Source organism: Aspergillus sclerotioniger (assembly GCF_003184525.1).
Source record: "Aspergillus sclerotioniger CBS 115572 chromosome Unknown BO94scaffold_13, whole genome shotgun sequence".
NCBI lineage: Eukaryota > Fungi > Ascomycota > Eurotiomycetes > Eurotiales > Aspergillaceae > Aspergillus > Aspergillus sclerotioniger.
The window spans coordinates 126,538-150,222 of NW_020291003.1; the positions used below are offsets into that span (position 1 = coordinate 126,538).

General features: G+C 52.3%; 8 protein-coding genes across 8 annotated transcripts; 3 read left to right on the top strand and 5 right to left on the bottom strand.

Moving 5' to 3' along the window:
• Nucleotides 1-614: 614 nt before the first annotated feature.
• Nucleotides 615-1,968, top strand: BO94DRAFT_556325 (kinase domain protein; the record flags this gene model as incomplete). Its single annotated transcript, XM_025613858.1, has 5 exons — nucleotides 615-859; nucleotides 906-1,252; nucleotides 1,305-1,449; nucleotides 1,480-1,618; nucleotides 1,675-1,968. The coding sequence occupies 5 exons, from the start codon at nucleotides 615-617 to the stop codon at nucleotides 1,966-1,968; spliced, it is 1,170 nt and encodes a 389-aa protein (XP_025467626.1).
• A 338-nt stretch (nucleotides 1,969-2,306) lies between these two features.
• On the top strand, nucleotides 2,307-5,691 carry BO94DRAFT_534834 (uncharacterized protein). The gene has a single exon (XM_025611632.1). It carries the CDS (start codon nucleotides 2,691-2,693, stop codon nucleotides 5,589-5,591), a length of 2,901 nt encoding a protein of 966 aa, XP_025467627.1. The 5' UTR covers nucleotides 2,307-2,690; the 3' UTR covers nucleotides 5,592-5,691.
• Nucleotides 5,692-5,827: 136 nt separating this feature from the next.
• BO94DRAFT_534835 (uncharacterized protein) lies at nucleotides 5,828-9,493 on the bottom strand. Its single transcript, XM_025611633.1, has 4 exons — nucleotides 8,644-9,493; nucleotides 8,465-8,576; nucleotides 7,692-8,395; nucleotides 5,828-7,632 (listed from the first exon to the last, which is right to left on the bottom strand). Exons 1-4 carry the CDS (start codon nucleotides 9,045-9,047, stop codon nucleotides 6,207-6,209), a joined length of 2,646 nt encoding a protein of 881 aa, XP_025467628.1. The 5' UTR covers nucleotides 9,048-9,493; the 3' UTR covers nucleotides 5,828-6,206.
• Nucleotides 9,494-10,725: 1,232 nt separating this feature from the next.
• Nucleotides 10,726-12,376, bottom strand: BO94DRAFT_585326 (uncharacterized protein; the record flags this gene model as incomplete). Its single annotated transcript, XM_025615689.1, has 2 exons — nucleotides 10,726-11,857; nucleotides 11,937-12,376. 2 exons carry the CDS (start codon nucleotides 12,374-12,376, stop codon nucleotides 10,726-10,728), a joined length of 1,572 nt encoding a protein of 523 aa, XP_025467629.1.
• Nucleotides 12,377-16,602: 4,226 nt separating this feature from the next.
• On the bottom strand, nucleotides 16,603-17,981 carry BO94DRAFT_491647 (class I SAM-dependent methyltransferase). Its single transcript, XM_025609161.1, has 2 exons — nucleotides 17,751-17,981; nucleotides 16,603-17,623 (listed from the first exon to the last, which is right to left on the bottom strand). The coding sequence occupies exons 1-2, from the start codon at nucleotides 17,855-17,857 to the stop codon at nucleotides 16,708-16,710; spliced, it is 1,023 nt and encodes a 340-aa protein (XP_025467630.1). The 5' UTR covers nucleotides 17,858-17,981; the 3' UTR covers nucleotides 16,603-16,707.
• Nucleotides 17,982-18,195: 214 nt separating this feature from the next.
• BO94DRAFT_565731 (NAD(P)/FAD-dependent oxidoreductase) lies at nucleotides 18,196-19,834 on the top strand. The gene is made up of 3 exons (XM_025614511.1): nucleotides 18,196-18,297; nucleotides 18,363-19,329; nucleotides 19,389-19,834. The coding sequence occupies exons 1-3, from the start codon at nucleotides 18,249-18,251 to the stop codon at nucleotides 19,678-19,680; spliced, it is 1,308 nt and encodes a 435-aa protein (XP_025467631.1). The 5' UTR covers nucleotides 18,196-18,248; the 3' UTR covers nucleotides 19,681-19,834.
• Nucleotides 19,835-20,124: 290 nt separating this feature from the next.
• On the bottom strand, nucleotides 20,125-20,665 carry BO94DRAFT_56113 (uncharacterized protein). The gene is made up of 2 exons (XM_025614199.1): nucleotides 20,648-20,665; nucleotides 20,125-20,587 (listed from the first exon to the last, which is right to left on the bottom strand). Exon 2 carries the CDS (start codon nucleotides 20,425-20,427, stop codon nucleotides 20,176-20,178), a length of 252 nt encoding a protein of 83 aa, XP_025467632.1. The 5' UTR covers nucleotides 20,428-20,587; nucleotides 20,648-20,665; the 3' UTR covers nucleotides 20,125-20,175.
• On the bottom strand, nucleotides 20,323-22,050 carry BO94DRAFT_56084 (TBP family protein). Its single transcript, XM_025614182.1, has 5 exons — nucleotides 21,800-22,050; nucleotides 21,291-21,634; nucleotides 21,138-21,225; nucleotides 20,648-21,062; nucleotides 20,323-20,587 (listed from the first exon to the last, which is right to left on the bottom strand). The coding sequence occupies exons 2-5, from the start codon at nucleotides 21,557-21,559 to the stop codon at nucleotides 20,571-20,573; spliced, it is 789 nt and encodes a 262-aa protein (XP_025467633.1). The 5' UTR covers nucleotides 21,560-21,634; nucleotides 21,800-22,050; the 3' UTR covers nucleotides 20,323-20,570.
• Nucleotides 22,051-23,685: the final 1,635 nt, after the last annotated feature.

The following is a 23,685-nucleotide window of genomic DNA, read 5'->3' on the forward strand; positions in this document are numbered from 1 at the left end:
ATTAATTGTTCGATTCACTCGTAACGTGACTTAAACTATATTGCCAGTACTCACCGCTTCAGCCCAACAAGGGTCTCGGAGGGGATCTGGGGGGGAAAGGCCCCCCAGTCTATATTCAGACTATAGGTCTGAACCAGGTCTTTACGTAGATTCAGGCTGTAGGTCTGAATTAAGTACTGCGTTTCTAAGTGCTTAACTGAGCCGTGCTTGACTAAGCCTTTTAAAAGCGCTCAACGGAGCCCTTTAGTAGCGCTCGATAAAGACCTTTAGTAGTCCTTTAAATGCGCTCGATGAAGCCCTTTAGGAGCGCTTAAGAGAGCCCTTTAGTAGTCCTTTACATGCGCTTAACAAAGCTCTTTAAATGTAGTCAAAGTGCGTTGCATGTTGCTTACTAAGGCGCTTCGCAATGCCTTGGGCTGGGGCTTCCCGCAGGCCAGGACCTAGTATATCCAGCCCTACTATCCCTTGTTGAGATTATTATACCCGTTTACCGCCGTGGGCACGGAAAATCATGGCCCCTCTCCGATCCCCGGTTTCAGGGCAGCCTGGTAGTGGTAGATGGTTCACAGAGCAGAGCTGGACGCAATTTCTCCTTCCAATGCCCCTCAATCTTAATGTCGGCTTATCGTCGAGCTCCTGCTATACTTGCACGGGTTTTCTCGTCAATTTCCAATCAGGGATCGGCGCCACGAACCATGTCATCCCCCTTCATCCGGGAGGAGAATCAAAGTCCGTATTATGATCCGGAGAGATACTATCCTGCTCGTGTCGGAGAGACCATCGGCAACCGTTACCGCATCATCTCAAAGCTTGGCTGGGGTACCAGCTCTACAGTTTGGTTGGCCAAAGACACGACTCGGTTAGTTTAGGTATCTCTCAGTGGCATCTCTAGTAACATGATGAAGCTGGGCGTGGCAGTCGAATCGATATGTGACCTTGAAGATCACGAACTGTGGCAAAGTAGAACAAAACTCCGCCTATGACGAAGTAGAGATGTCGCAACAAATATCTCGTTTGCGATCTAACCACGAGGGTAGAAGATATATCCGACTCGTGAAGGAATCCTTTGAAATCCAAGGTCGGCTGGGAAATCATCTATGCTTGGTGTTTGAACCATTAAGGGAACCACTCTGGTTTCTGGGAAAGCACCTGGGGTGCAATGGCGTGCCTCCGGCCGTTCTGAAGCCCCCTTTAAAATCACTGCTCCTAGGTCTGGATTGTCTCCACTCTGAGTGCCACATCATACACACAGGTAGACTTGGAGGTTCTTCTCACCCAGTGATTTCTCTTCTAACCAAGGCCAGATCTCAAGTCAGATAACTTTCTTCTGGGATTCGAAGACCCTAACGTTCTTGAGAGCTACGTCCGTCAGCAGGAAAGTGACCCCGCTGCGTTCAAAGATGGCAGTGGCCGTCCTATATATCAGTCTCGACCTGATTTCGGGCCGCTGTAAAAAGGGGTTGGGCTGGTTCAGATCAGCGATTTCAGCTCTGCTGTTTCTGGTAGAGTTTCAGTACCTCATAATCATGATATCCAACCTCAACCCTTCTGCGCACCCGAGGTACTTTTAAAAGCAACATGGACATATAGCGCGGATATATGGAACCTGGGCATCATGGTAAATGCATCGAGAAAGCCGTATGCACAAGATACTAACATTTGGTCTCCGCGAAGCTATGGGAGCTCCTTGCAGATGATGTTCTTTTCAATGGACTGGACCCAACAAGCAACACATATTCTCGGACAACCCACATCGCGCAAATGATCCGGCTGCTGGGCCCGCCTCCCCAACAGTTACTGGAGAGGGCTGACGAAGGCGTTTGTTCCCAGCTTTTCTCCAGTCGAGGTATGATTTTATGTAGCTTCCATATCACAAGTACTAACTGTTGGCCCAGGAGATTCCAAGTTCCCGAGTCTCATCCCATTAGAGGAGTTCAATCTTCTAAATGTCACGCCATTTCTCCGTGAGGAGGATCAAAGACTTTTCCTGGACTTTGCGAGGAGAATGCTTCGCTGGGAACCAGAAGAGCGTCCAACAGCTAGAGAACTCTACAATGACCCATGGCTAGATTTTCGGCCTTGACTAGAACAGACACTGTTGCTCATACTTGCTTGCCATAGTAAACATCACAGTATTGTCTGGTATATAGAGCATATTTATAGCCATAGTAGTAGTAGTCGGTCATCCGTATCTAAATAGCGGCTCTCTGATTGGTGGTGAGCTAACTGCTGACTCAGCAGAATCATTTTCTCGGCGAAGCTTTTCGATCAGCAGAATCCAGAGCTTCCTTCCAACAGCCCCCAGTCACTGGTTTTCGCCAGGTTACGCTCTGTCTGCCCAGCTCGAGGAATGCGGAACTACCTCAACGATTAGACATGCGCCACAGAACGTCCGTCCGACGGTCATATCGAGATTTGGATTTCCTCCGCCCGCAGGTCTCCGCCAGGTCCTCCGTCGTGTCATGAAAAGGTGCCTGTGTCCAGCTCGTCTGCCGTGCCTGGACCGCGGGTCTTCCTTGATCCATCCTCCTCCTTCGATTCTTCGTCGCCTACCGTTTCGTGTTCCCCTTCGCGCCGGGTTCTCGAGTCGGGGACCCTTCCCCGAAAGGCGACAATGGAGTCGCCAGTTCTCCGTCGGGGCTGGTCCCCCGATCAGTCGTCAGTTGCTACAAGACTATGTTAGGATGGAAATGAAGAGATGCCCTGTCTCTGGACCAGAGTTGGGCAACCCGGAGGCTTGGGTCGCGTTATTGGAACAGTACCTGCCTCCATCGCTGCGGAGATGCGCCGACGACGATGTTTCGGACCCTCAGTCCCACGCCACGTTACCGTCCGACCCAGCATATTTTGCGCAGACCATTGAATTGTCCAACTTGCTACTACATGCACGAGACTCGGGCAAGATTGACCTTCTTGCCTATGTCGGGTTCCGGTTGAACAATTGGCCTGCTGTACAATTCTTGATCGACCGGCTCCTTGATGCCGCGGACTATCTCAAGGAGGTTTCACTCCCCCTCCAGCCTTTGTCTAACTATGACTGGGGCCTGGATTCTGGGCTTTCGCTTGACGATCTCACTAATAGGTCTGTGAACTCGGCTTCGAAACTTCCGCACGTTTCCAATACGCCACAGCTATCGGACATGACGAGCCTAGATGCCTTCACCGAGCGGCCATTCGCAGACGATCATTCGAGACGTTTCATGGCCGAGGTGTGGCAGGGCTTGGGGTCCATCGTGCTTGAGGCTGCCGATGTCTCTCCTAATGAGTCAAAGTTAGCTATGTCTCGCGTGTTCCAAATTCTTGCCCGTCTGCACCACTCTGGGGCCATTTCGGATAGGGTATACAAGTACGTCCCTCCGGACGGTTACCAAGCTACCTTTCGACCCCCCGGGATGCACCTCCTTTCCAACCATATTATGAGCGTTCTGTCAGATGCCGCGTGGTTGATGCACGAAGCAGATGTTGCTGCTAAAGCGGCTGCTGCAGGGGAGGACTCGCCCTATCTTCCCTTCAAGATGGGCGTGCGTGAGCTTGGACCCGAGGTCTGGCTTGAATTCATTCTGTGGTGCTGCGTGGAACATGGTCATATTGAAGAAGGGGTATGGATTATTGACAGGTTGGCAGCAAAGACCGGAGATCTGGCCTGGAAATTCCAGAGCTGGAAGCCGATACTAGATGGATCTGGGTCGGTCTGGCAGACCAAAATCGACCAGGAAGAAATTTGGCGACAGCCTGGTCACCACGAGCGCTCTACGATGTTGCGAAAACGCCATAATCCCACGCCCTTCCACGGCCTGGGGGAGCGAACCATGAGCACCGAAGTCGCCTCGGCATTGTTGGATAACCTTCCAAATCAGGTCTATCTAGGGCTAGGCTTCCGGGGTATGTCACCAAGTGCGCTTCTGCGCCATGTTTCGAGTCTCAAGTTCGCCATTGCTCCATCAACGGCCGATGAAAAGTTACTGCCGACCAGCAGAGCCTCGAACTGGTTCGTTGTTCGAGTCGTGGAATCAGGAGGCCTCAGACCGGACGCCGACCCCCGGGTCTTTGAAGACTTTCTCAGGGTCACGCCGTGTGTGGTTCCGCCTTGGGATGCAGACACACACCACGTAGATGAGGACGACTTGGCCCAGTGGAGTTTGTCGCAGCTGTACGATGACACCTCCGCGCTAGTCGGCCTCATCGAGTACAACATCCGGTTCTACTCAAAGAAGCGCCTCGCCGGTGACGCACTGAATGCGTTTGCCTGGCTGCAAGCCATCATCGATACCAGCAAGATGCAGCGCATCGACGACTTTTTCTCGTCTCGAGTAGATCAATCTGACATCACCCTCCCCACCTTGGATGTCGATGACCCGGACTCCGCGAAATCGTTCGAATCATCCATGCCGCAATTATCGAGCATCACACTGGCCGATTTGATCGATTTGATCACTGTGTCGCGATCGTTCACATTTGGCGACTGGCTCTTCTTCTCTAACGACGTCGATGGTCCTCCGGTCCCACCGAGCTCATACGGCAATCAAGCCCTAGCTCCGTCCATCCTCCGTTATGCTACTGCGACCAAGAACTCGGCGCTCTGCGACGCTGTCATCCAGTCCCTCACTCAACCACTCTCCTCAAATACTATACGCGCGCTGCTAAACTTCCGCATTTCCATGCACCAGTGGGACTCGGTGATCATGCTGCTCGAGTATATCCGTGACCACCGCACCAAATCCTGGGGCCACAGTAACGTCACCGCACTCGCAGGAGAGATCATCCGTCTGGAGGCGAACACCAAACCGCAACCCGACTCAGCAGCGCCAGAAGAACAAAACGAGTCCCTGACTCAAGCGAAAGACATCCTTCTCCGCCTCCTCCGTGGAGAGTTCAATGAACCCACCCGTTTCGCACAAGCCCACTTCCAGGATCGCGCCCTCTGGGGCCTGCATCGCGTCTTCCTCTCCGTCCCCGGCGCCCTTCACGACGTCGCCGCCGCCGCCACCAATACCCTCCCATACAACGTCACCCCTCGAACCGCCGTCCCCTACATCCCCGCAACAGCCTTCCACTCCCTCCTCTCCGCCGTCGTCGACACCAGGGGCAGCGCAGCCGGCCAACGCTTCTGGAAAGAATGGTGTCTCGACAGCAAGTCCCCGACCTTCCGTCGTCTCCAAGAAGGTGGCATCGTGCGTATGTTCCTAAACAAAGAGCGCGTCCCAGCCAAAGGCGATCCCCACTTCGACTTCAAATACTTCAGGCAATTCCAAAAGAAAGCCACCATTCCCAACCCCAACACCGTCCGAATCATCTCCCAGGCCGCCTTGCAGGAGTACAATGATCACGAAGCCCAGATGGCACAAGCCGCCCAGTCAGAACCAGAGACCGACTCCCCGACCCAACTACAACAACCCTCTCCTACCAACCCAGCCGAAGAAGTCCTAGACTTCTGCATCGAGCGATTCGAGACCTTCGGCGTGCGTCGTCGAGAAATCAATCGTGAAGTCGGGGGTCTATTATACCGCAGACGTCGAGAATTGAGCAAGATGAAAAGAGAACGGACGAGGATGGAGACTGCTGCTGCTGCTGCTGCCACTGTGGCATCATAGCATGGTCACCCACTCCACCATCCATCCCTTCAGAATCATATGTATTATATAAATAGCTAAATACGGCCTGTTCATAGAAGGAAAGCATTGTAAAACTTACCATATATATAATAATTCCCAGGGAAGATGTACGTATGTCTCGATTACATGACCTACATGAAGCCTACATGACTTCTTTTTCCCAAAAATAATAATACTAATACTAGTAATTATAATAGAGGAAAGGGATAGAAGATGAGGTATATCAATCATCGTAATAGTTCAACTAAGACCGAAATGAACTATTCCTAGTCCTAAGGGGGGGAAAGCAAACAAATACAAAAAACATACAGAACCCCCAAGCACCATCCATCTATCCCATCTCGTTATCCAAGGTTACCAGTACCAGCCTGTATCATCCCATTCTACCTACCCCCATTGAACTCCTGCGTTACATCGTTGACGTGAATAAATATATGCATACATAATTGCGAGATAGAGATAAAGATATCAAAAGTCAAGAAGAATCATAGGTATAGAGCATCGCTCACAGAGAAGGAGAAGGAAGAGTATGGGTGGGAAATAAATACAACGAATGGGAATGGATCTGAGATTTTGAGAGAGAAGTAGGTATGCTCATACTCCACCCCATGGGACCTCGTCAGTGGAAGAGGGGAAGAATGAGCGGATAAATTCGCCGCTGATTGGATCGTAGGGGAAGTAGGAGTCACCTCCGGGGTTTGACTCCGAATTTGTGGGCAATGAATTGTTGGATGGCATCCCTAGCCCCAAGAATGGTTGCTCGTCCTGAGTGAATGACATGGCGGTATCCTGAGGTACCTGAGAGGAGGAAATTGACGCTGTGTGGTTTATATCAGCGGCTGCGGGGTTGTAAAAGGTTGGGCACGTGTTTACGGTCTCTCCAGGATGAACATGCTGTGTAGAGTTGAACACTGGAGCCTGGGACTGGTTCTGGGCCTCAAAGCCAATCGCTGGCAAATCACTAATGTCGTAGTTCATACCGGTAGCAATCTGTCGAAGGCTGCCGTAACACAACTCCCATGCGCGTCGTGATGCAAGACTATTCTCAGCCATGGCAAATAGCCAGCGAATGGCCTTTTTAGCCGAACTCAAAAGGCCCATCTCTTCCTCCGGCATGTGGATGCTGCCAAATGACAACTCAAGAAGCAGCACGGTTGTTGTTTGCATTAGATAGTGCAAAATGCACCACCACGGGCAGATATCGTAGAGACGGACAGCGTCAGGCACATCAGGAATCAAGTCGAGCATCTGCCGAGCAGATTCCAGCGTGATTACCGCCATCTCGTGACTGAACGTTGGCTTTTTGTTGGACGCGGTCTGCCGTGCGTCGCGACGACACAAGCAGGGTCGTCCTAAGGTAATTCGCGCACTGTAGTAGTGGAAGGCGAGTAAGAGCTTGCTACGGACCATGATTGCTGACAGGTCGTCCATCCGAGTAAAGTCAAATGACTCATGGAGATTGGTGTACCACACGTCGATTCGGGCTCGCAGTTCACCAATGCGGTTCTCAATATGACTCCAGGGTATCGAAACACAGTCTAACGAGTAGACACGGTTGACAATCTCCTGCGCGATCACTGCGAGATCGACGTAATAAAGGAAGCCGAGAGCGCTACTGGCAGGGAGGCTTCTTAGCCACGTCACGTCACGCGGCTTATCGGTTAACTGCGCGTTTCGGCCCCCTTTAGGATTGGATGGCATTAGTCGTACAGAAATACAGGCGAGTGCCGTCTCTATGTACTCCTGGCGCAGTTCGGGCTCGTTCAGAAGCCTAAACGCGGCGGGCTCCAGTAGTTGGTCCTCCTCGAAGGGGATAGGAAACGGTGTGGTGCAGATGCCGTCGCTGATGCACGAGGCCCGTCCCGTCATGATTCCAAGCATGTGTTCAAACGTATAGAGGCACCACCAGACCCTATAGCGCGCCTCCTTGGCGACGCTGGCGGTCCCTTCGCTAGAATTCTTCATGTTGAGTCCGAGAGTGACCGCGGAACGAACAGCTAAAGCGGCAATTCGCCAGGCCCTATGAAGAGTCGGGTTAGAGAAAGTGCATTGGCGAGGCAATTACTATAAGCTGCTTACCTGTTAATCTGATCTGTTGCCAGAAGATAGTAGGCGATCAGGCCTTCGACCTGCACCTGTTGCAGATCAGGATGGCTGAATAGCACATCGCCGTTCATACTCAATATCCGGGCTCGCGTCAGATACACCAGGTGGTCATTTTCATCGCCACGCCATGGAGCCCGCGTGAGGTGGGCATGCTTGGCGGAAATGGCAAAGATCATGTTCAATATAGCCAGCCACTTGTCCCCTGGTCGTGCGGCGCTCTCGAAGAATGTCTTATATTGTGTACGGAAAAGCGTACGGCTGATTATAGGGTAAAATGGATGCACTGTGTCCAAGTAGTCTTCGAAAAGTTTATCCGCCACCTTCCGCGGCGGCATCCAGTATACATGCACAGGGCCAGGTACGGATATATCCATGTCGTCAAGGTGGTAATTGACAGAATGAATGGCAAACTCGCCTTCTTGGTCTGCCTCGTAGGGGCCGGGAAGTTTGCGAGAACGTTGCTCGGCCTCCATTCGGACTCGCTGCATCCAAGTGACTTCGGAGTTCTTTCCCATATAACCTGTTGCTCTGGAGCTCGGGCTGCGGTTCACGTCCTCCTCGACCCGGTCAATTGCATCCAAAGATCCGATGGATGAAGGGGACGACACCGCATCATCATTATCGTCGTCCCGAGGGGTTACTGAGCTAGATTGGGTGTATTCTCCGCTATCAGAATGCTATTTGACGTTAGTGATTCCAAACTACTGGACAGGTACTAAAGGGGCGTCAGAAAGGACAGCTCTAACCTTGTCCAGCATCACCTTGATACGCTCAGCAGCTCGACCATCGACAAAATTACCAATATCTCGCAGTAGATTCTCGTAGTCGGTAACCTTGACAGCAAGTTTATCCAGTTCCCTGCCAACCTCAAGTCAATTGTCTATCAGGAAACACCAGTGGCAAAACTGCAGAACAGTCAACATACCCTTTCGTCTTCTCCCGCCATGAGACCGGATAGTTGCAGGTTATTCTCAGCTCCTTGCACTGTCGACAAATGGGTGTATCGCCACTGCATTTCGTTTTCCGCTGCCTACACGACTCGCATGCTAAGGGGACCCGTCGACTGTAACGCGGGGCGGCGGTGGATCGCTGTCGGGGAATAGCCACCTTTTTGCTAGGCGCAGTGCCGGTGGAGGGCAGTTGCTTTTCGGTGTGTGCGGTTCGGGTTGCCGACTTGGATTTCTGAGGCATATGCGACGAGTTGCCTGGGAGAGCTGGCGGATGCGCCATGGGAAGGACTACAGAAGGCTCCTCGGTATGAGGACGGAGAGAAATATCCCCCTGCGACAGGCCTTCGTCCAGCTGGGGGAATCCAGAAGGCGTCTCCATACCTTCTAGTGTATCAACCGAGAGGTGGTTCCTGAGGGGCAACGCCACCGCGACACAAGTCGAATCGCAGCCTGAACCCAGAATTGGTCACGTGTGTTCGGGTTGATGAATATGCTTTTGAGGGAGATCGCGGGGATCCTTTGCGATGTGAAGGACGGTCCACGCTTTGTTAAAACTTGGGCCGGCTGTACGAGGACGATACGAGGGAAGAATAAAGCATAATGCCAAAAACTAGCTCTGAACCGGGCTAGGGACCCGGGATCAAGGGCAGGAGACAAGGCACAAGGAAAGAGCTACAAATGAGCAAACGAAGGGAGGAGGAATTGATACGTCGACAGAAGCGAGTCAGTCGCGCCCTGGGACAAATTGCGGACAAAACGCAGAACCGCGCAAGGATGGAAGAGAACAGGAGGGGTGCCGGGGGGGAAAGGGAATCAGAAGAAGCACGGCACGGGAGATGGCATGGGCACAATGGGCAGAACGCGAAGTATAGAAACCGGGCAGCCAACCAGAACCTTCCAGACCCGGCGACCGCCCGATTAGGTCAGCATGACATAGTGGCGTCATCGCGCGGCCGCCGGTATGACAGCCTGAGGAACCAAGACGGCAGCGACAGCCTCAGGCTGGAAGGAAGGGTGCAGATGCCCGATGCACCCCTGGGGTTAGTTAGTTAGTTAGTTAGTCAGTTAGGGGGAAGGAAAGTAGTGGCTCGAAGGGCCCATCCCACGACCCAAGCCCACCTATGGTCCCAATGTTCCGGCGCGTCTAGCCCATCCGGCCCATCCAACCCATCCCAACTCATAGCATGGTCCCCCGTATTCTTGCAACCTTCAGATGCTCGTCAGTTGAAGGTCAGTGAGTCAGAATCCCAACCCATCAAAGAGACAATTGGAGTCATCCTTCATCTCTCCGCAATGCTGCGAGGCACCGAGGCACGCACATTCCACGGGATGCGGGAGGCCGTGCGTCGCATCAGGCCAGTAGACGTCATCTATCGGGGGCTGGCAACGCCGCGGTTCCCCCGGTTTCTACACACACACTACGGAGTGCAACAGAATGAAAGACTTGGTTTATCTTCAGATCTAACCCTTGCGGGGGTTTTTGGATTCAAGGCCACAGGCGCTAAGCATACATAGTCAGACATCAAGCATACCGGTTTTCTTTCTCCCGTTTTCCTTTTTCCTTTTTCTTTTTCCCATCGGCCGTTCTCGTCATAAAACTGCTTCATTCTCCATCTCGCCATGCCAGTCGTCGAGAAGAAACTGCAAAACAACCCCCCAGAAAACGATCAAACGGACACATCACAGACAGCCAGGGGATATTAGAAATCAAGAGGGTCACAGAGAGGTGGAAGGTAAAAATATATATGTACAGGCACGGCAGGCGCAGGGACCTCGCCCGTCATGGGCCGGGTCCAACACCGCACAAGGTGCAGCAGGGGGTTGCGAAACATGCATTAAACGGATAGGAACTGTACAAGATTAGGTCAAACGGAGTGTCGAGGTGGAGGTGGACAGCCAGTTCAGCGAACTAGCCAGAGCGGGAGTGGAGAGGAAGGAGTCCTGTGGTGGAAAGACGTCCCGAACTAAAGAGTGAAGAGGCCTTGCGAGAAAGAACACACGACCCAAACGCCTCTAGTCTATCGCTGCGTGGGAGAGTAGTGCCATGACTATCATGTTCAGATCTCCCCGAACATCTCGTCGAGCTCGTCCACCTCCACGGTCTCGGGACTCTGTAGCTCTCGCCAAGAATCGAAGACCATCTCGACGTCCTGGTGGGAGAAGGCACTGGCTCCCAACGACAGTTTGTCCTCCTGATCATTGAAGTCGGACATTTTCATGTCCAGATCGGGAAGTCCACTGTTCAGCATGTCGATGGAACGCTTGAGGGCAGACACAGGGACAACGGTGGGGTCCTCCGGGAGGCTAATCAGCGGAGTGCGTCCAACGGTCTCGGATTGAGTGTCGACGTCCAACCCATCATCGGAAGCCACGCTCGTGCCAGACGAGAAGGATGAGGCCACAGATGTGAGGGAGGGAGAAGGGGATGTGCCGAAGAGGGTAGCCACAGCAGCCTCGTCGAGATCCCGTTGCTGGAAATGGTCTTGCAGAGGGGACTGCTCCTGGTAGCCGCCATGGGAGAAGTAGTCGCCATCCTGGTCGTCCGACATCCGATCGCCGCTAATGGAAGAAAGAGGGCCGTCCTCCAAAACGGGATCAGATATGCTCATAGTTCCATCATGCAACTCGTTCAGACCTTCCGAGAGGGCAGAGAAGCCAGCTCCCAACGACTGGGGCTGGCTTGTAAGCTTCTCAGAGGCCCGCTCGCGAACAGCGCTGGCAGTTTGTGTGAACTCCTTCTCATCGCCTTCCAATGGTGGGGAAGCAGCACGAGTAGAGTGCATCAACCGCGCGTGGTGATGGTCGGTGAAGTCGGTTCCGGATCTAGATGCACCGCCGGGACCAGTGCGACCGTCCAGGTCAATGGTCTCTTCGTCGAAATCAGGCGAAGACAAGTCCACTTCTGGACTGGGACTGAGGCGCGACCGCTCCCGCGCCAGCGCATCCTCTTCATCTAGATCGGCACTGGAAACGCTAGGAGTGAGGTCCTTTCCTTCCACACCTGGGATAATGACATCGTCCGAGTTCTCTGGAAGAGGCTGACGGGGTAATGTCGTCAGGTAGTAGTACACTTTGCGTGGGTGAATGGGGACCAGTTCCTTTGCCAGGGGACACGGCGCCAGAGCAGTCCAGGGGCGCTTCATGTAGGCACTTAACCGGGAAGACAGAAGAGCCGCGGGGTTCGCAGAGCTATTAAACAAAACATGTTAGCATGACCAGCGACATAGAAACGGGGAAGTGAAGGGGCGAAATCGAAAAGGGGACGTACTTTGCGACATTCTCATTCAAGGCGATAAGAACGGCGGCCAACTCCTTGACCAAGTGAGGGCGATTCCCCGTCTTCTCCAACTGTTCGATCACACCAACCACGATGTCGTCGTTAATTCCCTCGGTGTCGATCTTGGGCGAGACATTACCGTCCGTGGGGGATGGCGGTGGCGTATGTTCCAGAGGGCCGCGCCGCCCGCTCTGACGTAGAGGGGCGGCGTGTTCCTTGCCATCGGAGGTGCGCGCAGTGGAAGACGAGGAAGGCTCCGGCGATAGGGAATGCCCCGAGTCGTGCGACCGCTTTACTTTCTTCGAGAGAGGCAGCTGGTCGTCGGTCGCGTGAGGCGTTTTTGTGGCGGACGGAGAGCGGCGGGATGTGTTGGGGAGATGAATTCCCAGTGAGGGGAGCGACAGTGACTTGCGACGTGTATTATAAGGCATGGTTGAATAGCGGCGGGTAGAAAGGACGGCGAAGTGTAGTGTAGAGTAAATGTGTAGAGTGTAGAGTGTAAATGTAGGGTACAGAGGAATAGGAGAACGATAGGCGATAATGGAAGTAGTAGTAAGTATACCGATAATCAACCACACAAAAACACGAGGGAGAGAACAATACAGTATAGAACACAAGTAAAGTAGAACTAATGAATAACGCGATACGAGTCTAGTAACACAGAGACAGAGACACAGACAGACACAGAAGACAAGATAGATAGACAGACACAAGATGGAAAGGAGAAGATGATGAGATGATGATGAATGGGGGGAGAGAGAAGGGAAGAGGGAAGTGTTACAGGACCAGAAGTATGGGCAGGGGGGGGAAGAGGGAATGGGATGGGGATGGGAGAGTTAGTAGTTAGTTAGTAGGGTAGGGGAGGGAGGGAGGGAGGGATGGGCGGCGGTGATGATGATGAGATGCCGACCGGCTGCACGGAAAAGAGGACGAGGGAGGGAAAGATGGAAAGGCGAGGGAATGGGAATGGAATAATCACCGGAACGGTCGTTGGCCAGTGAGGGACCACCAAACTCACTGACCGTCGGAACTGGAAGCAACGGCGATGGTCCTTTTCGTCCCTTTGCGACCAATTCCCAGGACCAAGCGTAATCGTAATAGTAATGGAAATAATAATAACTGCCCTCTGAAGCCTGAGGAATCCGTCCGTTGTGTGGATGGTTTCCACCTCGATTTTTCCTGCTGGCTCGCACCCGGCTGAAAATTAAAATGGGCAAAACAGGTGGATGTTTTACGGTGGCGATTATTGGTCCGACTCACGATGGGGTGTTTTATTGGGGTTTCCAGGAATGCCGGGAAGGGAACTTTACTACCATCCATCCGTGTTCCTTCCCACCCCCCCTTCTGCTAGAGTGAGAAAGGGAAAAGGAAAGAAAAAAAAAAAAAAAAAGAATATTTTTGGTTGTTTTTGTTATTCCATTCTAGGGATTATGGTCGTTGCTCTCTTGGATCTATCTATTTCTCCCCCACCTCTGGATACAATACTAAGAAGAGACTAAAGAGATACATCTACACCGCTTTCTCCTCCTAAATGAAAATGGACGTCCGTGTGTTTCAACAAAGCAGTGGACAATAACAGAGGGCAAGAATCAACTGGACACCGGCCGGGGCCAGAGGACGGCGAGATGGGCGAGAAGCGACACTAACAGGCCGACGGACTGAAGGGGCAAAAAGTACGGTGGAGCCAACCATGTGTCTATGACGACCAGAATGAATGGCTGGCTTTATGATTGGTGGGGGAAACCGCGATCAACTGAGGTTCTGCATGGGCTCCATGATGGAGTATGCTCCGTGGAGTCAATCCAGGAGAGCGAATCGGGTAGCTACTGCTACTGCAGCTTAGAGCACTTGGACCTGGTTGCTGCGCAGAAATTTTCTGATAGATAGAGAAACAAACAAGCCTGGCAGGCGCATCCCTCCCGCGATCAAGGCGACCTATACCTTGTATTTACTCCGTACAGTCCAGCTCTGACCTCCCCAAGCTAACCGCTTCTCTACCGGGGACGTTCTGTTCCGCTTTCTCACCGACAAACCATCCATATCAGACCATTTTCGGGACCGACGATGTTTCTCTTTAGTCTCTAACAAGTCTCTTGTTCGCGTTTAGACTAGATAACTATATCCCATCATGACGGCAAAACGGCGGCAACCTCTACGGGTAAGTGCATCATAGCTCTGGGGACACCCACGGTACGACGCAATTTAGCTCGCCAGGATGGTTTAGTCCATGACAAGTGGGAGTGCTGGGCTGAGGGCTCAGGACTCTTGGTGTGCTGGCCATGCCATGGGCGCGCCTGAGACTCGAAAACCAAAGGACAAAAAAAGGGTCACCAAAAAGAAAAAGAGAGAAGGGAAAAAAAAAAAAAAACACCAAGAGCCTTACACTAGCGCATAGCGCTGCTGCAGGCGCTAGCCTTCCAAGTTACTGACTTATGCACTAACTCATAGGAGAAATGGAGGCAGGCAAAATCTCGGCGAATCAGAGCACCTGCCCGGCCCCATCTACCAGAGCAGTCCCAAGGACAATCGTTCCTAGCGTCACCGTTTAAGGCCTATGGCGAATCAGATCGGCGACAGTGGAGTAGATGCCGGTCGTCTAGAAGATTGGCATAGGGCCCAATCGGATGGATTCGAGGCGGCGCTAAGGCCAGAGCTGGACAAAGGGCACAGCGCGAATCTGCATGGAACCAGGCCTCGCCACTTGGACTTCCGACAGATGGGAGCCTGGGAGGCCATCATCCGTCGCTGGTCGCCCGGTCTGTCTGTATGGGGTATACTTTATACACAAAATAATGGCCTGTACAATGTACGCGGTACACTTTTGCATGCAGGACGGATGTGCTCCTGGCAGATGCCTCCTGGATCGGGAGAGGGGGTGATGTATCACATCTCAGCAAGGGATCAACCTTATGCAACATGTGATGGGACAGACCCCAGTCGAGATCATTCCGGGTTAACAGTATCTTCATACCTGTCTTGTTGCCTTCTACAACTCGTTGCCTAGAGACGACTCACGGAGTCCTTTTCCAGACATGTTCTCGACGACAGACAATCAGACAAACGGACACACAATAGGTAAAGACAATAGGACCCGCCCTCAGCCACCCGACACCATGCATGTACGTACGTATGTAGAATTGTAGATAATTGTCATAGTTCCTGCAGTTTAGAGAATGTACATGATAACAACAACTCACATGCTTCAAGTAGATACATACTACATACTACTATAGATGTATCGTCGGACATGCACATCTCCACTCCCGTGGCGGCGTGCATCTGCAGCTGGATAAGTACTACTAGTAGATGGGGATGTATGAATCGTCATCATCCCACCTCTTCAGCTGCACATAGGTAGATATGATGAGTCGCTGTCCCACTTGCTCGTATTTCCAATCCATCAGGTATGTATCTATTTACTCAATTAGATACCTAGTAGGAGTCATAGATAGATAGATGTAGTGTGTACCCCGGTGCTCCGTACTCCGTACTAATCCGACCTAGACTAATCTTAGACCTAGATACGTACCTAAAAAAGTAGAACCAATAATAGATCGGAGGGACCTACGTCAACATCGTCACCTTGTACCTATACCTACCTAGTATACAGCACTACCTCCCTACAGCAAAATAAATAGATTCCTACCATCACCCTCCACCCAAACCCCCAAAAAAATAAAACTTCAATACCTGCAAGTTCCGTCGTATAACCACCTACAAGTATCTAAACCTCAAAAATTCTCCGATCAATACATACTACTACATACCTACATACATAATATATAAACTAAGTAAGCAGTAATGTATGTAAGTACCCTGTGAGGGGTCCCAGGTACAGGTACAGGTACATAAGTACTAGATAGGAAAGGCAAACTAATCCCCATTAGGACAACATATACTAGTATACTACCCCGCATGCATAACGCCATGTTGACTTCATCTGGATCGGTATCGGTTCATCATGGACCATGGATCATGGTTGGGGGAAGAGATTTGTTGCCCAGGTGATTGATTAATTGATTGATTGGGGGTTGGGTTGGGTGTGACGATGGTGGTGATGCGATGCCTTGTTTCTGCGTGGTCGCGTGATTACTTATTATTGACTGGGCTGGATGTTAGTACTTACTTGGATGGGAAGAGGAGGGGGCTAGGTAGATAGATAAATAAGACAGACTTCTTCACATGCTTATTTATCTGGTGGAAATTATTGGTGTAGGTTGGGGGATACTTGGGGGCCTAATCTATCTTAGATAAGGTAGTAGTTGTCGAGTTAGTGTTCGATCTATACGAGGTGTCAACTGTCAAGTTGGTCATGCTTTTAGGGTTTGCTTTTTTGGGGTTGGGGTTGGGTTTTCTTTCGTGTTTGGTGAACTGTAGGTAGTAACTTCATTTATTGAGATGCCTAATGTAATGTTACGTAGTAGGTTGGTTTATAAGATTGAATATATATTCTTTCGTAGGGCTGGTGTTCTGATAGATTCAGGGAATTATGCGAGGTAACTTGTCTCTGTCTAAGAAATATTATATATTGATTTATTTGGGATTTGATACTATCGGTATATATTCTTAAGGACACTGCCATCTCAGGCTACGAGCTAAGTCTAAGAGGTGGTTGTAGGTGGAAGCCTGTGTGGCTGAATCTGGTTCTATACTCCGTACCAATCTATCCATGACCATTCATCTTTCAATGCTATCTAAACACCCGCTATGCAATACATCCAGTCATCCAAATCTATCAAAATAATATACAAGATCCTCTCCATCACTTCTCAGCCTTGATTTCCGTCCTCGGCCGGAGAACATACTTCCACGTGGTCCCAAAATGCCACCGTTTCTCCTCGACCACCTCCAACCCGCTGTCGCGCACAATCTGCCCAATATCCCGATTCCACCAACACCCATGTCTGTCCGCATGCGCCGGAGCCAAATTATCCAACGCGCGATTCAACCAATCATAATGCGACCTCCCGTGTTCCAGCAACAAGATCTCTCCCCGACGCGGCTCAACGATTGTCCCCAGATGGCGCAACGTACCGGCCGGATCCGGCATCGAGCACAACCCCATCGTCTGCACCACCGTATCATAGTATCCCTCATCATCTTTCCGTAAAGGATCAATAGGACGCCTCGACACCTCCCCCGCATTCTGCACCCGAAAATCCACAGGCACCTTGGGCTCCGGAAACAGTTTCCCAAACTTTGCCCTCGTAATCTCCACCATCTCCGCACTCAGATCTACAAACGTCACAGACCGACACCCTCGGATGTCTGCGCGTCCCTGATGGTCCTGACCCCTCCGCTGTCCGAGCTCATAGTATTTGAGGTTGCGTCCCGTGCCGCAGCTGACTTCTAGAACATCGCCGCGCGCGCGATTGATCAGCTCTGCGCGCTTCGCGGCCATGCGCATAAGCCGCTCGGACATTTCGACGTCGGCATCAAATGTGCGCGCGGTGTGGTTGTAGCGGTCTGAGACATCGTGGGGTACGGAGAGGGTTTGAGATTGGGTGACTTCGCGGCGGTATGAGGCGTAGAGGTAGCCGATGTAGGTGCTTAAGGTGAGGGCGCTGACGCCCAAAATGGTCATGACTTTGGGGGACATGGGAGGAGTATTAGATGTGGAGGAGCTGGAGGGGAGATTTGCGAGATGAGGGTTGGCGCGTTTGGGGAGGATCTTGGGTCTGTATACCGGTGTGTTAGTATGTTAGTATGTGTCGGAGTTGATACTGATGAAGGGGACACGGTGATGCAAAATGGTACAGGCATTGCGATGTGGCATGATGCTGGGGGACAGGCTGTGTGACTGACCCTGTGCCATCGGCGATTGGATATCTGGGCGCCGGCTTGGAAGCATGGCCCTGAGCAGGCATCCTGGCCTTTTTCAGTGCGGCTCGTCCGACCCGAGATGCGCTCATGGTTGCGGATGATGTCGGCGGTGCAGCAGGGATGCGAGTCGTTCCAACGAGTCTGATAGAATACGGGAACCGCGTCGTCAAGTCATTGAGCGGCAGATATGCGAATGGTAGGCGGGGATGGCAGAAGAGAAGCCGAGTGAAACGGATGAAATGAAGCCGACGCGGAAGAAGATCGGAGACGCAGTGCCAAGAGGGGAAAGGCGCGCTTGTCATTTCGATTGCCAACCGCCTTTATCGGCCCTGCGCCATCTATATAGCCTCGTTCTTTTCCATGATTCCCCACCTCTTCAATTCCCCTATTCCCCCTCATCCTCGTTGAGAGACGTCCTCCTCTCTATCTTGTACATACCCCCAGGAACACTCCCTACCCCCCCCTGCCATTCCTCACACGATGTCTCTCCCCCCCAACATCCTAATTGTCGGAGGAGGGGTCTTCGGCCGTAAGTCACATCGCACCCACACTTCCCCGGATTTCCCCCACGAGCCCAATTGCTCATCAACTCAGTATCCACGGCTCTGGCCCTCTCGCACCGTCATCCCAACTCCCAAATCACCCTCCTCGAAGCCTCCCCTACAATCCCCAACCCACACGGCTCCTCCGTCGACACCTCCCGCATCGTCCGCGCCGACTACTCCCAACCCACCTATGCCCAACTCGCCGCCGATGCCCTCGACCTCTGGCGCAACACCGACTGGGGAAAAGAAGGCCGCTACACCCAAAATGGTCTCCTCCTTGTCTATCCCCCGGGTAGCACCAACGCCCGCGACTACGCAACCAAGAGCTACCACAACGTGAAGCAAATCCCCGGCCAGGACGTTGAGCTCCTCCCCACAAAGGCCGATGTCACGCGAGTCGCCCCCGCCTACGGAGTCGATCTCAAAGTCGCAGGCGGCTACGTGAACTGGGGTTCAGGCTGGTCCGACGCCGAAGCCGGCGTCCGGTACGCCAAGCAGCGCCTCGACCAGGAAGGCAAGGTCATCTTCAAGACCGGCGAGGTCAGCAGTCTCCAGTACAGCAACGACAGAGTCACAGGTGTAAACCTCGCCGATGGATCCTCCCTCACAGCCGACCTGGTCATCCTAGCAACAGGAGCCTGGACCGCGAAGCTCGTCGACCTGCGGGGCCGCACAGTCCAAACGGGCCAGGCATTGGCCTACATGCGCATCTCCGACGAAGAACAGAAGCAATTGGAACATATGCCAACGATTCTCAACTTCGCGACAGGCATGTTCATCATCCCGCCGCGCAACAACCTACTGAAAATCGCACGACATGCGTACGGCTACGTCAACCCAGTCCAGGTCGCCGTGCCTCGCACCAAGAGCGAGAAGATGGAAATCAGTCTACCAGAGAACGGCGTTCCTATTCCCGCAGAAGGAGAACAGGCATTCCGGGAAGCATTGAAGGAGTTGATCCCCAGCTTTGCAGACAGACCGTTCGTCCAGACTCGGGTCTGCTGGTATACCGATACGTGAGTCCCCTTACCTCCCCATCCCATCCCCCACTCAACTAACAAGCAAAACCCTCCAGCCCCAAAGGCGACTTCATAATCACCTACCACCCCAACCATCCGGGTCTCTTCCTCGCCACCGGCGGCAGCGGCCACGGCTACAAGTTCTTCCCCGTGCTCGGGGAGAAGATCGTAGACGCACTAGAACGCAAATTGGACCCCGAGTTGCAAGAGCTGTGGAGTTGGCCTGCGGCCGTTCCTGAGAGTGAGTTCGACGGGACCGAGGATGGGAGTCGTTCAGGCCCGAAGGGATTGCGACTGATGGATGAGTTGGCGAAGACGAAGAAGGCTCAGCGGAGTAGTGCTCTGTGATGGTTGATGTCTTCGCGGATAGACATTCGCATGATAGTATATTCCTACCTAAATTAGACTAGATTTGTATATAAGTGAATGGTTTGCATGGGTTGGGTATATACTATGTCTCATGTCTTGGGTGGATACTGTTGATAAGATATAGATAGGAGAGAAAGATGGAAAGAGTCCCACAGCTGCAAGGCACAGATTAGGGTTAGGATTAGACTACGAGATAAAATCGACGTCTACGTTATGAAAGATGGCTGATAGATGCATGTTTCATTGCCATTTCTACCCACGAACCAGGGATCTCATGATTATGCCACCATCGAACAAGGGCAGAGCCCTTCCCTTCATTCTCCCGGTGTATTCATCCACTTCCGTAACAAAGCGTAGCGATCTAGAACAGTAACATAAATTTTTTTGTGCTTGGGTATGCAGAAAACCTTCCGACCCCAAAGCAAATCATCGAGGTCGATCCACCTCGGCGCTGGCCAGGCCCATGCGCGAGGGTCACAGCCAATAGGCAGAGAACATAAAGCCAGTAATTAGAAGGAGGCAACCATTCGACCAGCGCACAGTACCGCCCCCTTGAATCTGCGGTGTGCGACTATCTAAGATGGTGAGACACTTTGATGATGTTTGTTGAAACAAGAAGCAAGGAAAAGAAAATGAACAGCCCGAATCGCTATAACGCCGTACAAATGCTAGCATGAAGATCGTGATGTGCAAGTGTAGAAGAGAAAAGGGAACAGAAAAATGCATCAGCCGTGCTGGGTTGAAGCGTGTTGTCCGTCCATAGTACAACCTCGCGGGCCAGTGCAAGGGGGGAAAAGCCGTGTTAATACAAGTTGGTGAAGGTGGAAGGGACACATGGTCGAGATCCTCCTGTCGAGCGTGATGCTCTTTTAGACTTTACGGAAATCTTTTACAACTGGTTAGCAAGATATCACCTCATGGAGGAAGTGCAGAGAGCAATGCATACCCGAAAGCACAGGATAGATCAGTTCAAACGCCTGGTAGATTTCCTCACGGACCTTGGCACCGGTGAGGACAATCTTGCCACTGACGAAGATGAGAAGCACGATCTTGGGCTTCATCATACGGTAGATAAGACCGGGGAACAACTCAGGCTCGTAAGAACTGAAGTTGTGATGGCGACTGGCCAGACCCTCCAGACGGATGGGGAACTTGATGTCACAGGAGCCCACAATATTCTGGATCTTGAAATCCGTGAACTTGGCGTTGAAACCAAGCTTCTGGATGATACGCGCGTACTTTCTGGAAGCCAGTTTGGAGTCATCCTCCGACTTGGCACCAGTCACCACCATCTTGCCTGAGGCGAAGATCAAAGCGGTCGTCTTTGGCTCTCGGATACGCATGATCACGGCCGCGAAACGCTATTGGAAGAGAAAAACAGTTCAGCCACACTGCGCCCTGACATATCAAGCTCAGGGAGGTGTGGAAGATAATACCTTAGGGTTGTACTCCGCATTTCTTGCGTGGAGCGCGATCGTCTTCAAGTCCAAACGGCAGTCAAGATTGACCGTCGCGACAATGTTTCTTCAAAGATAGATCATTGTTCAGTAATCTGGTGAACCAGAATGGAACAGCAAGAGTATACTCACTGCAACGTAGGCACGATGCCACTTCCCGGGGTGTTGGCACTAGGGGTCGCAGCTGGAGTCGCGGGCGCCACCCCGTTGCCATTCGCGGCATTTGCTCCCTGCTGCTGACCGTTCACCATCCCGTTCATACCCTGGGCCATCGCCATGTTTCCGTCTTTATCGGAAGGCGGGGTCAGATCGCCGGCACCACCGGGGAAGGACAGAGACGCAGGGGACGTGAATGCCCGAGCCTGCTGAGCAGTAGAAGGATGGGTCGTAAGAGAATCCATCGCGACGAGAGTAGATGATACTCGAGCCGTAAACCAGCCGACGCTGAGGAGATAGAAAAGCTTTCAGATAGCAGTCTGTGCCCGCGCAACCCGAGGTCAGTCAAGTCAAGATAGACAGACGATAAGGTAGAGATGATATGAGCGCGATAGGTTTGCGCGTGATGATTGCCCCAGAGAAGAGGCAAGGAAAGAGAGAGACATGAGGTCAGGATGACCAGGTTAAGGTAGAAGATAACGTACCCTTTTGCGGGAGATGGACAAGTCAATGTCTCCCCTACAGCACCACTGCCCTGGGATCCAGCGATAAACCGTTTCTTATAGAAAACGGAATGAACTCAAGGTAGAGTGCAGTGGAAGGAAGAAGAAGGGAAGGGAAGGGGAATAGGAGGGAGGGGAGAGGAAGATGGCGACGACAAGAAGGAACTAGAAAAGCACAGTGAAGTGTTTTCTAGGAGATTATCTCCAGAAGCCGACTTTCACAACTATTAAGCAAGTAGTGAACAGGTGCGGGACGAGGTGTATGTAGTGTAGGGAATGTGAAGAGTGAAAAAAGCACGATGTTTTTTTTTGGGTGGGAAATGTGTTGTTTGCTTTTTTTTGGTTTGTATGAATTGGGAATGTCTATCTGCGTTTGGAGAGAGAGAGTGGCGAAGATGCGTGCCTGAGGCTGCAAGCTTCCTGTTTCAGTAACTGAATCTGAAACTGTGGAGTATAAGAAGAATAAATAAGAGGGAAAGATCTTTTCCTCTTTTTGATTCTGTCTGTAACTTCCTTAAAAAACCTTCGGGAGATCACGAGATTCTCAGACCAGCAGGCGAATGCAGCAATATAGCCGGTATCAGCAGATATCTGTAGTCGTCCTGGTGGAGAGAGAGAAGGGGGGAGGAAGGCGGGCGGGAAGAGGAGTGTATGGCTTTCCGGGCGGTGCCAAGACCAGGATCAAAAATTCCAACATCGACAGAAAGTGGGAGGTTGGGCCTTTATATAGGCTGACTCACAGCGCCCGGGACTGCTGGCGTCAGGGGGGCTGGGCCTGGCGGCGGCGGCAAAAGCAGCGATGAGCGGTCGCTCCCACCCATGGGTTTGGCTGCTCTGGCACTGCTCGCTGCGTGCTAGCGCTCCACTAGCGGCTCTTGGGTGGCCAACCCCCCCAGCAAGCGCCATTCCGTCATCTCTGGTTTGTTGATCGGCGGGTCCACTCAACACACATTGTCTGGGAGCCCCACCGCCGTGCACCCGCTCTCGTTGGCTGTCGCCCCCTTACTCTTTTTTCCCGGCCAGCGCCATGGTTGCAGCCACTCATTTCAGTCCAGTCCGCGTCGCTCCTGCAACTGATAGCCCGACCCACCCCTCAAGCCTATCCATTCTTCTGCCTTCCAATCATGCCCCGTTGCTGTTCTCGGCGTCCCCTTCACAACGCGCCTTCCGTCCCCTCGGCCTTGCCGCTTTAGCGGTCGCCAACTGAACAAAAATTTCATCGATCCTTTCACTCCCTTCCCGTTTTTTATTTCCCTGTCTTTCTTCCGGGGGGTGTGTGCCTGGGGAACTTTTTTTTTGTTGACCCCATGGATGGATGATCACCAACGATTCCAAAACATTCGATGCACTAGAACAATGACACGGCTTCTTTCTTTCACTAACGCCATGAAGGGCTGGTTGATGATCCCATCTTTGAGTCAGAGTCTTTCTGTGGCTTTCTGTGGCCCCTAAATTCAAGAGATGATGAGTCGCCGGGTCCAACCCGCGTACCTGTCAGGGATGATGGGTTTCATCCCGGTCGCGCCGGTCGCGTTCGGTCGCGTCATGGGGTTCCTCCTCGGGGGTTCTTGCCTCTCATTTGGCGTTGCTTGCCGCCTGGCCATACCCCAGATCTCAGCCCATTTGTGATCCACCAATGTCCGATCGTAGCTTCGCGCTGTCGGTGTTCTTTTAAAAGAAATAGATGAGATCCAAAGCATAACCTGGACGTATCCATCCTCCAAGGCGCCAACAAGCTCAGCCAAACTCCCGCGTCGCGCATGCAACATGGGGTCCGGACAGCGGCTACATCCGTGCCCGTACGTAATCCGGCCAGCTGTCCTCTATTCCTGCGCCCATTTTCGGTCTTTTCAGTTTCACATACCATG

What these genes read in the sequence shown, in the direction of transcription:
- BO94DRAFT_534834 (XM_025611632.1), top strand. Translation starts at nt 2,691, where the DNA reads ATGAAGAGATGCCCTGTCTCTGGACCAGAGTTGGGCAACCCGGAGGCT.
- BO94DRAFT_534835 (XM_025611633.1), bottom strand. Translation starts at nt 9,047, where the DNA reads ATGGAGACGCCTTCTGGATTCCCCCAGCTGGACGAAGGCCTGTCGCAG. An exon ending in TGGCGGGAGAAGACGAAAGG is followed by an intron (nt 8,577 to 8,643) that starts GTATGTTGACTG and finishes TGAGGTTGGCAG; the next exon opens with GGAACTGGATAAACTTGCTG. An exon ending in TCAAGGTGATGCTGGACAAG is followed by an intron (nt 8,396 to 8,464) that starts GTTAGAGCTGTC and finishes AACGTCAAATAG; the next exon opens with CATTCTGATAGCGGAGAATA.
- BO94DRAFT_491647 (XM_025609161.1), bottom strand. Translation starts at nt 17,857, where the DNA reads ATGAGCGCATCTCGGGTCGGACGAGCCGCACTGAAAAAGGCCAGGATG. An exon ending in CCAATCGCCGATGGCACAGG is followed by an intron (nt 17,624 to 17,750) that starts GTCAGTCACACA and finishes ACCGGTATACAG; the next exon opens with ACCCAAGATCCTCCCCAAAC.
- BO94DRAFT_565731 (XM_025614511.1), top strand. Translation starts at nt 18,249, where the DNA reads ATGTCTCTCCCCCCCAACATCCTAATTGTCGGAGGAGGGGTCTTCGGC. An exon ending in CGGAGGAGGGGTCTTCGGCC is followed by an intron (nt 18,298 to 18,362) that starts GTAAGTCACATC and finishes TCATCAACTCAG; the next exon opens with TATCCACGGCTCTGGCCCTC. An exon ending in GTCTGCTGGTATACCGATAC is followed by an intron (nt 19,330 to 19,388) that starts GTGAGTCCCCTT and finishes AAAACCCTCCAG; the next exon opens with CCCCAAAGGCGACTTCATAA.
- BO94DRAFT_56113 (XM_025614199.1), bottom strand. Translation starts at nt 20,427, where the DNA reads ATGCATTTTTCTGTTCCCTTTTCTCTTCTACACTTGCACATCACGATC.
- BO94DRAFT_56084 (XM_025614182.1), bottom strand. Translation starts at nt 21,559, where the DNA reads ATGGATTCTCTTACGACCCATCCTTCTACTGCTCAGCAGGCTCGGGCA. An exon ending in GGCATCGTGCCTACGTTGCA is followed by an intron (nt 21,226 to 21,290) that starts GTGAGTATACTC and finishes CTATCTTTGAAG; the next exon opens with AAACATTGTCGCGACGGTCA. An exon ending in ATGCGGAGTACAACCCTAAG is followed by an intron (nt 21,063 to 21,137) that starts GTATTATCTTCC and finishes CTCTTCCAATAG; the next exon opens with CGTTTCGCGGCCGTGATCAT.